Source organism: Coffea arabica, chromosome 6c (genome assembly GCF_036785885.1).
Source record: "Coffea arabica cultivar ET-39 chromosome 6c, Coffea Arabica ET-39 HiFi, whole genome shotgun sequence".
In the NCBI taxonomy this organism is placed as follows: Eukaryota; Viridiplantae; Streptophyta; class Magnoliopsida; order Gentianales; family Rubiaceae; genus Coffea; species Coffea arabica.
In genome coordinates this window covers 9,236,715-9,247,679 of record NC_092320.1, presented here as the reverse complement: position 1 = coordinate 9,247,679, position 10,965 = coordinate 9,236,715, and the positions used below count along the sequence as shown (strand labels likewise).

The 10,965-nt window shown below is 35.5% G+C and overlaps 1 protein-coding gene across 1 annotated transcript; it reads right to left on the bottom strand.

The window, feature by feature from the left end:
* Positions 1-3,130: 3,130 nt before the first annotated feature.
* Positions 3,131-5,216, bottom strand: LOC140008424 (protein SPEAR3-like). Its single transcript, XM_072052697.1, has 5 exons — positions 4,737-5,216; positions 4,490-4,591; positions 3,847-3,926; positions 3,487-3,574; positions 3,131-3,371 (listed from the first exon to the last, which is right to left on the bottom strand). The coding sequence occupies exons 1-5, from the start codon at positions 4,953-4,955 to the stop codon at positions 3,264-3,266; spliced, it is 597 nt and encodes a 198-aa protein (XP_071908798.1). The 5' UTR covers positions 4,956-5,216; the 3' UTR covers positions 3,131-3,263.
* Positions 5,217-10,965: the final 5,749 nt, after the last annotated feature.

Sequence of the window (10,965 nt, the reverse complement as noted above, 5' to 3'; positions counted from 1 at the left end):
GTGCTGAGGAGGGCCAACTTTTTGAAAATTTTAATTCATAATATATAAATATATGTATAACACAAAGTTGGTCTCTCCTAATTTTTTACAATTTTAGTTTATATTATGAGAGTCTTTATATATATGTGTGTGTGTGTGTGAATTAGCCACCTTTGATTTAATTTTTTCTTCAAAAAAAGTTAATTATGTTTTATTGTGCTAATTATTTCTTTCAACTGTTTAGGCTATTTAGAAGGTATTTAAGCTTATAAATCATACAAATTCAAATGTCTATTGATCAAATGTTTGGTCAAATTTTTCAATCCAAATGATGCCTAAAACATTTTGGTCGGACGAACACTATGATCTGAACAATGTCTTGCACCAAAACCCTTGGACATTAGAATTAGCTGATGTGTTCCTCTGGAAGTGCCAATTTTTTCTTGATGCGTCCCATCGGGCATGCCAATCTGTTCGTGCAACCTGATAATGACAGGCTTGAATACACACACTCTGTCAAGAAAACATGCACAAACGAATTGGCAGGCCTCATCAAGGCTTGTTGACGCTGTTGTTCTTGGAATCTTTAGCCCACTTGTTGACGGAAAATTGGGCAAAAAATGGGAGCAGTGCCAGAAGCTGGAGTCACTTGCTTGGTTTCAGACAACTATTTGACCGCAACTGATCAGTAACGAAACGGAAGGGATGTCGATCCATCTCCAGAATAGTACTTGGGGAAGCAGTTGATTTCCAGGCTTCGTCAAATCAGCATTCCAGAAAATTAGTTCAACAATTTACATGTAGATTTGAGTATATAATCCAATGATAAATTTATCCTACGGTGAAAGCAACACTTCCATCAATTTTCACAGAATACTCTCAACCGTTAGCCTTCAAATCTTTTTTTTTTCAACACATCAATAGGTTTTAATGACTCATCGCATTAAAAGTCTGTGGAGAAGTGACTTTACTCACAAAACATTCCGAAAACCTAATTCTCTCTCTGTGAATAGTACGCAAAAACTAGTCGCATACATCAGTTTTCAAACTGCAACCATAGAAAGACTCAAGCGCATACTGTCAGATAGCTATTTCAAGAAAATTACCATGCATTCGTCTAGGCATTTTCGAACAAAATGGTAGAACCTTCAATTGCTTTATTTGTTAGGTTACGTTTTCTTAGGAAGCTCTGAGGGTGCTAATGAACTGCAACACTAACTTTTGACGGTTTAACTTGGATTTTGTTTTTCGTATTAGCAACTAGGAACTCAGCTGATGTGTAATAGCAGGCTAGTCAAAAAGTTCAGTGGAGGCTTGACTCCAAGGCAAATGACACGACTAAAACACATTTTCCGTGGTGTTTCAACCAAATTAATTACCCCCAAGTGCCAACTGAACTATTGAATCAGCTGGTGAACCACCAGCACACAAGGACACAATCTTTGCTCTTAAAAAACACCAGCCAAGTTTACAAGAACTCCATCTTTATTCAGTTACGCTTCTTTTAGAGACTACTCAATTAAGAAACACTGTAAGCAACATCTTTTGTGTAAATTGATGTCAAGCAATCCTCCCCGTATATTTGGATAAATTATGTAATAGCAGGAAGAGCAAGGATTGGCTATGCTCCTCTCAATGCCTACTTTGTTGAAGGTCAATGCATTTGAAGGTCGTGGCCTCAAATGCTTGTACGCCTCTAGAATTTATAAGTTCTTATACACACGGTTCTAATATTTAAAACGTTGATCTTCCAAAAAGGGTGCTCTACGTTTCTAATCTTTTTACATAGATTCTAAAAATGCATCATCAAAGAAGAGACAAGAAAACAAAGAAAGAGGAGGGATACATTTTGTAGACCATTTGACACTTGAAGTCACTTAACAGGATTATTTTAGCTCACTGGTCCTAATCCTACTCCTAAATCCTACCCCCAGTACAGTACTAGTATATATGCGAAAACGGCACCGTCTACTGCCGAATGCCTACGCTTAATTATCAAAGCACGAATTACTTTGGGCAAATGCCGCATGTGTCATCAAATAACAGCTCTTGCTGATTTTGAACGAATGAGCTTCTGAAGCGGTACTTACTAGTCTCCGGAACCACATTGCCAGTTGTCACTCTCTACATTTCTGTGCATGGCAAACTGGTGCCAACCGGACACAGCTATATTATGCTTCATCCTATAGCCAATCTGACCTAAGAAATCCTTCAAATTGCACTGGCTCTAGTGGGCAAACAAGGCAATTTTGGTTGCTTCAAAATAGTATCAACTATGATGCTCGACTCTGATTGGATTCTTGACAGTTTAGTACCAGAATATATCTCTTCATTGATTCAATCTGCAGCCAAATCATACAATGAGATGCAGCACTCTTCACTAACACAACAGCACCCAGTAACATCACATTCTTTGCCAACGTTTATCCTGCCTTCTCCTTCAAAAGTGTATCAACTATGATGCTCGACTCTGATTGGATTCTTGACAGTCCAGTGTCAGAATATATCTCTTAATTGATTCAATCTGCAGCCAAATCATACAATGAGATGCAGCACGCTTCACTAATACAACATCACCCAGTAACATCACATTCTTTGCCAACGTTTACCCTGTCTTCTCCTTCGGAGATGGTTAGGAAGGTTTTTCCTTGTGATGGGCAAATGAAAGGCAATGCTTCGTGCTTCTAAGGCAAGGTTCAATATAACTGGCAAAGCACTGCCATTGCTATGTTCAAGTACACAGCTTATGTTTCACGATCTACCTCGTGTAAACTGTTTCCCAGACCACAATTATGGGACAAATATCAAACAAATCAATGAAATTTACCCTCTTCCTAATAACTTAGGCATGCTCAATCAGAGGTAAACACAAAAGTACGGCGCAAAAAGTTTTCCAGTTTACCGCGCGCGCAAAAGAAATTTTTACACCTTATAGTACTGAGTTTTTCTTATCAAGATTTTTTGTGTTCCCTCCTTTATTAACCTTCTTTAATAAAGTATGATGCTTTTGAACAGAAGGAATAAGAGAACAGAAATGATTCGTGTCATGAAACTCATTGTCCCGCATGTCAATCTTTGAACCTAACCAAAGGGTAAAAGCTATGTCAAATTATAAAATGTGTTGATTCATTGAAAGTCAATGTACCTTCAATTACACAGTGACAATCCAATTGCATAAACTTGTGCTGAATGAATTGTGCGAATTTTGGGCACGATACTATTCTACTTTGATAATTCATGAGGAAGAAAATCATGCACAGAGTGTCACATGAAAAATATGTAGATTAAAGTGAAAGTCTAAGCTCCAAATCTAAGTCTTCACGGCAATTTGATTCAGAATTGTGGCTACTTGAGTCGCTTCCGTCTCTCTTCCGCCTCTTTTCATACGAGTCCTGTTAGATGAATAGCGTCCAAACCAAAAGCAATTTGTTAGATGACACTGGAATTTATTTGCTGTCCTAGTTATCAACCATAACATTAATTTCATGTGACAATGTAGCTAAATACCTCTACTTGTAGGTCCAAGAGCTGTCTAGTCATGTTTGGTTGTGCATATTGTTGGGAATAATCGAAGAATGTGTTGCCCGGGGGCCATCTGAAATTGTTGAATTCAAGAATTCTATCATTAATGGTATACACAAAAAAGCTAGTACATACTTGCTGACTGAAAAAATGAAGAGAAAAATAAATATTTCTTCATATTCAATTAAATTCAAGAAACTGAGACAAAGAATTAGGAAATTGCGCATAGAAGCTCTTCCAAAGAAAAAGATTTAAGATCATTATACTTCATTGAACCCCAGAAGCCAAAAAAAAAAAAAAAAAAGAGGTCAAATAAAATGTAATTCTCTTGGTATGCATTGGTACCTGGTTGTAGTGGTAGGCTCACTAGGCTGGGCATCTCCATATCTTATATTTGCTCTTCCTTCCAAGTCGCTCGTTCCCATCTGAAAAACATAGTGATGATCAAACATAAGCGCAATTCACCCAAATTCGCCTCTTCTGATTTATAGAAGCATATCTTTTTTGGAAATCTGTGCTCAAGAAGTAGTTGCTGCATAATTTCTTGGAAGAAAAAAGACGTTATCTCCGAACACATGCATGCTAATTCATGGGCTAATTACGAAATTTCATTATTTCTTTTCTTCGCTCTACTAATAAATGAGGAAACTTTGAGCAGAAGCGCTAACTTAGGGTTTGATACAAGGAACTTGCAATCCGTTGGTAGACTTGAAACTTATATTACTACTACCATCTGTTTAGATCAATAAATCAGAAAAAGGGGATCAAGAAGGAGATGCTTTGGAGGTCAATCTACCAGCAGAAGCATGAGATAGTAAATAAGAATCCGTCGTCAACTATACCTGCATAGAACTATTCTTTTACCTTCCCCACCCTCCCCCAACCCAACCGTAGAGACTCAACGGGGCAAGACTTTTTTGGGCAGTCAAATGTGAAGAAATCGTCTGCTATGAAACATTTTTTCTCGACTACTAAAAAGTCTTCTTACCCCAATGTTTTGGTGGCTGGGGAAACCGTAAGAAGAGGAGGATGGCGTTGAATATGAGAAGGAAGACGATGATGAATAAGCTGTTTGAAGTCTCACATCCTCCTGCAAAAGAATGTATAATTATCAGCTCAAAAGTTCCAAAAAAAAAAAGATTGATGCCAACAAAGACAACCCAAAACAAGAGGGGGAAGGGGGGGGTGTTGAAAAAGAAAAAAAAGAGAGATGTAGAAGTATATTTTATGGAGACCTGGCTGAGGTTAGGAGAATAGGGATTCTGAACAGAAGGAAGATAACTAGAGCAGCCCATTTGGCTATGCAGTCTAATCTTCTCCAACTGTGCAACACCAAGGCCTCTTTGAGGTTGCTTGGGCTTGTCTGAGTTCCCCTTTCTGCCTTTTCTTGATGACCCTGACGAAGATGATCTTTCACTTCCTAAGTTTGGCTCGCCACAGTAACCGCTGCCCATATGTGTGTCTGTGTGTGTAGTTTTAGATGATGATTGGAGCAACAGTCGGAGATGGGATGGGATGAGATGAGACACACTGATAATTAAAGAGAGGAGAGAGAATCCCTCCTAACAACTTGTTGAAACGAAAATTTCTTGCTAACCTGTGCAGTGGAAGCAGAGATCTTCAACACCCTTTTTAAGCTGTCAACACTTTGAAGGCTAGTAATTATTGCATCGCTGGATCAGATTGTATCTAGATTTACAGGATTCATTAATGTACATATGGTTGGATTTTATACTGTTCTACCTCATTTTTTTGTTGAAAACTTCCATAAAAAAAGAGCCCTATATTTAAAATTTTTTTTTCTTGGCCACAATATTCATGGACTTGGAAGACAAAGCACTTGAAAGTGATTGTCTCTGATCTCTAAACACATATAATAATCGTTTGTAATAAAACAACCAGTCTCCAACGCTCTTCACATTTGGCATTTGCACGCGCCGTTTTCACTGTCGACGCCATTCTCCTCTAGACAAAACTGCAGACAAATTAACAACTTATAACGCCAAATTTCATTTTGTTTCTTCCAACACAACCTCTACATATATATATATATATATATATATATATATATACCCTCATCTTAATTAGATTGCACTTGTGAATTCATAATTGCATGGATTACAATAAAATTAAAAAGATATGAGTTAGTTTCAAATAAAATGAAATCGAACTTGCCTGTGGTTATCTATCCGGATTACGATCGACGGTCAAAAGATATATATTTAAGCACCACCACCCTTTTGTTGAACGGTGGAAGTATGAGTTGGTCGTATTTATGGTGCAATATATGAAGAGGAAACTATGACAGTTTTAGAGACAATATGCCAATAGATAGAGTGCAATCCATTCTTGCCAAGCTCGATCTACATTAAGAAAAGATGGCGATAAGAGTAAAATAGGAACATAAGATATTTGCATGTTCGGTCATACCATACAAGGACCACCATTTAGTATGCAATTTATTTTTTCATCAAACATTATTTATGTCATCCTGGCTCTCTTCAATCCATATCATATCCTCCTTCCTTTTTTTTTGTGGATACCGATCCCGTACTCGATGCTCAGCAACGTAAATACATAATTCCCATCGATTATTAGGGTAATTAAACGGAATTTGTCCCTTTAAATTGTCTCCAAGGGTAGTTTTTGAAAAGGAAAAAAAAAAGAATATCTTTCAATTCTTGTGATTGCCCTTAATTAAGTTGCTTATTTGATTTCACACCCCTGTCTCTCTCTTCATTAGTTTTAGTTTTAGGAATGCAATCATAAAGTGATCTTGCTCCTCCTTCACCACGAAATAATCCGAAATGAAACGTTTCAAGGAGTCCAGGCAAATGAAATGAGTACTTTTTGCTCAAATTACACTTACACACACATATGAGAGAATGCGTGTGTGAATATATTAGCATGCATAATGCTCTTACATATGAATAAGGGTTAATCCTACAAACTCCCCCTAACGTTTGGTCAATTTTGCAGCTTGTCACCTGATGTTTTATTTCTTTCACTTTATTCCTCGACTAACAGTCAAAGCAAATTTTTTATAACGGTAGTGACAAATAAAATGAAAAGGGCAATGGTATCCTTGAAAATTTAATGATTAGACAAAAATGCCCATAGGTTCAAATCCGATATTTTTTTTTTATTTCCAAAAACATCCAACCTGACGGAGGGAAAAAAAACACGCTCCAGCTCTTAGGTTGGTTCTTCAATGCAGTATGATGAACAATATCTAGAGCAAGAGTAAGAAAATGAATTTGAAAAAGAATAGAACATTTTTTTTACCTATAAATTTTGTGGATGAAAGAGAAATTTTTGGTGTGATTGATACTCAATAGATGCAAAAAAAACTTGAAGCAATTGGCTTTGAAAACTTGTGAAGGTCGTTTTCGAATAATACATGCAAAGGGATAATTTGGTCACAAAATGGTTAAAATGAGGGTATTTCTGTGAACAATCATGTTTTAATGGTACATTTAATGAGTTAGACAGACATAAGGAATAAAGTGAGAGAAATAAAACATTTAGGGGTAAATTGCAAAATTAATCAAACATCAAAAGGGGGTTTTTGTGATTAACCTTATAAATAAACACAAAGAGTTCTCTTAGAAAAACTTATGGAGCTAATTTTTGTCATATTAATGAGCAACTACTTAATCATGGATCAAGAGAATTGCATAAATTAGAGAACCCAATCCATCTCTCCTTTCCACTGCGTCATTCCATCCTTTCAAAAGAAGAAAAAAAAAAACGACTATTTTCAAAGCTAAATAGGAAATTCAAAGGTACTACAAATAGGGATGGCAATGGGCACCCGCCCCGCTGGGGGCTAATGGGGAGGGGGTAGGGGGAATTTTTCCCCCCCCCCGGCTTAGAAACGGGGCCCCGCCCCATCCTCCGCCCCGCCACCTGCTTTAAAAAAATAAATATATAAAATATATATGTATATAATTATATATATAATATATAATTTAATTAGTTACAAACTTATGATAATGATATTATTGGTTAAATGTATTAGATGATGTCTATTAGTATATATAATATAATTGATATTATTAATTATACTAATAATTATATATGTGTACTAATACAAATTATTAATTGTTATACTAAATTTACTAATACATTTATACTAAATCTCTAATTACACTTAATACAATAACATTTTTTTCTTAAAAAAAGCACAAACACAATAATGAATTAGTGATTGTATTTGTGTAAAAAGTGAAAACATGACTACTTTAGTTATATTTATTTCATCATGTTAGATTGTATTCAAATAATTTTTGTTTGATTGTTTTTAAAAGTTTCAATTGTAAAATTATAATGAACAATAATTTGATGATGTGTTGATATTTTAGTACTTGATTATTTGCTAAAATTTAACCATAATAAATTATATAACAAATTTTTATTAGCCTCACGGGTACCCTGCAGGGGAATTGGGCGCGGGGCAGGGGACTGGGGATGGGGCGGGAGCGGGGGATGGGGGAGGGGTCCCCCGCCCCGTTGCCATCACTAACTACAAATTTAGACGGGCATAACGCGGGATTGATGAGAAAGAAAATTTAGATATTGGCTTGCGCCATTTATTTTAGCATAGCAAGTCAATCATTAGAAAGAAGTTAAGATTTTACCATGACCATGATTTCTCAACACTTTTATGGAAATTTGGAAATCTTATAGCATATTTTCTTGAAAATGATTTCAAGAGTTTATTTAAAGAATTAATATTTTATGCATTGACAGTATACTGATTTTTTTACATTAATAATTATGAATGTATGTCACATGTATATAATTTGAATTTTAAATTTGAACTGATCAAAAAAATTTTAAATTTGAATTAATGTTATATAACATGATTTATTTAAATTTTAAATTTAAATTCATATTATGTGATATGTTTTAAACTTATTAATATAAAAAAATTATATATTGACAGTGTGGATCCATGCTACGTGGCGATTAGCTTGACTCTCACACTCTCCACTTCCTCTCCGCAACTTGTATAGTTGTATGTATGACTACGTGCGCTAGGGTTACTTTATGTCCACTGTGGATCCATGGCAATTACTCTGGTCAAAAACCATATAAAAGCATATAATTCTGAGCTGCCTTGCACCAAGAAACCAAAATCTAATTGAGCTGTTCCACGCATGATTTGTGGGTCATATTTTATGAGTTGTTGTGTGGTGGAAAGTAAGTCCTATCATTTGTTAAACAGACATGTGAACTCACGCAAAAATTCAAAGGAAAAAAATAAAAAAGACAGCATCATTTCCTAAACATCACAAGTACTTGTATTTTCATTGTAAACCGAGGAGATGGACGGGGAAAGAGCAGGGAAAGTAAGGGCTCTGTGGTCCTTGCGGAGGGTTTGTAAAACAGAAGATAGGGTATATAACAGTACTAGCGAATAAAACCACCGTCTTGGCCAAACACACTTTAATTTTTTTTTTTTTTGCCATAATGATAACATTCTTATAACCTAATTTATCCTAGAGAATGGGAGTTTAAAGAGGTTATGTAAAAGGCTAACCTAATCTATCCTAGAGAGGAAGAGTTTAAAAAAATTGTGTAAAAAATTAACAGATATTGCAACGATAACATTTCTATAAACTAATCTATTCTAGGGAAAGGAGTATCTACAAAAACTATACAAAGAGAATAACATTCTTATAACATAATCTATCATTAGAAGAGGCAGTTTAAAGAGGTTGTGTAAGAGTCTGTCAGATGTACATATCTAACTAGGTTAAAGAGGTGCTTAAATGCCTCCTTTAAATTTTTTTTTACTGTGAGTAGGATTCGAGCCACTAACCTATAACATAAGTTCCTTTTTTGTGGCCATTGAGACAAAGCTCACTGATTTCAAACACACTTTAATGACCCAACCCTTTTAAACCGTTCAACCAAAAGGTAAAGTAAACGAGACACATAGTTGGATGGCAATATATATTGACAGCACACTTGGTAACATTTTTTTTTTTTTTAAAAAGTCACACTTGGTAATCAACATCTCATCCCTTTGTTAATATATGGAGGAATAATTAGGATTTAAGAAAATACATTGGTCTCAATCAAAATGGCCATAAGACGCTCTTAAGGCTCTCAGATTTGTCAAATCATATTTAATTTAGTTCATATTTGTGTCCAATTGTATGTCAATATTTCTTACGCACTATTTGAATTAGTCTGTAATATTGTTGAGTTGTCTTATATTTTTTCATAATTGTGAATTGATCGTAATTTTATTTAAAAATAAATTCATATATATATTTATTTTTTTAAAAAAAATGATTTTTGTTTTTTTTTTCGAAAACGATAATAATTGTATAACATATCCTATTCCAGGTTATAGAGAAGGAGAAGTGTAAAGAGACTTGTGTTACGGGCTAGCAAGTATTCAGACCTGTATAGACCAAATGGGTGTTTTGACACCATCTTTGAATTTTTTTCTGCTACAGGTGAAAGTTGAACCCCGCCTGCAGCCCAAGTCCCTCTTTGATGGACAGTGAGCCAAGCTCTCAAGGGTTTTAAGAATGATTTTTGTTAATTAGTAAAAATTTACAAACCCATGATTTTAATTCTTTTCACCTTAACATCCAATTCAATCCTCCTCCGAATAAATAAAGTTGACATGCATATATATGATCATCAGCACGTGCACATGAGATGCCCGAGCACATTGGCCCATGGCTACGTGTCAACTGCCAATGAAGCGCCTGCATTCGAATGTGCCCAAGCGTCGGCAGCGCATTGGAAGCAGTATTAATTAGCAGGGTTTTTCCAATGCAAGGTTGATTTTCTCATTCGAATTCAACTTTTACCACCATCGATTATCACATGAATTTGGCAGTCGACGACATAATATGCCCACAAACGACCGATTTAAGGATAAAAAAGAGTGATGAGGGAGAAAAGGGCTCCAGGGATGCCTGCCGCCTACGTCTCCAAAGAAGATGCGTAAGTTTGGCGGGGTCCGAAGTCAATAAATTAAGAGGTTTTTCTCATTAGTCAAATTCCAGAACCCAAAAAACTTGAATTAATTAAAACCACAGAAGCAGCATCAAGATGATGCCCAGCATCGCTGGGTTCGGCCAACAATCATGGATAAAAAGTTTGACATCCCAAATACTAAACGATTAAATATGTACTATTCAAATGCTATTTCTTTCTTTCAAGCTTTCCTTCAAGCGGTCAAGAAATGGCCATTTTTTTTATTGTCTTCTTGATATGTGTCACAACCACCCATGGCTAACGACGCCCAAACAGAATATATAATCTTCTCCAAGCTTTTAGAAAAAAAAATAATAATAATAAATTTCCTGGTTTTTTTTTTTTATTTTATTTTGTTGAGCACAGCTTCATCGGCTCTAACACATAAAATAATAAGTCATATTTAAAGACAGTGGCTCATTTTTTATGAAACCGTATTATAATTTAAAAAAGGGCCTT

What these genes read in the sequence shown, in the direction of transcription:
- LOC140008424 (XM_072052697.1), bottom strand. Translation starts at nt 4,955, where the DNA reads ATGGGCAGCGGTTACTGTGGCGAGCCAAACTTAGGAAGTGAAAGATCA. An exon ending in CCAGCCACCAAAACATTGGG is followed by an intron (nt 3,927 to 4,489) that starts GTAAGAAGACTT and finishes TATGTTTTTCAG; the next exon opens with ATGGGAACGAGCGACTTGGA. An exon ending in TCTTGGACCTACAAGTAGAG is followed by an intron (nt 3,372 to 3,486) that starts GTATTTAGCTAC and finishes TTCATCTAACAG; the next exon opens with GACTCGTATGAAAAGAGGCG.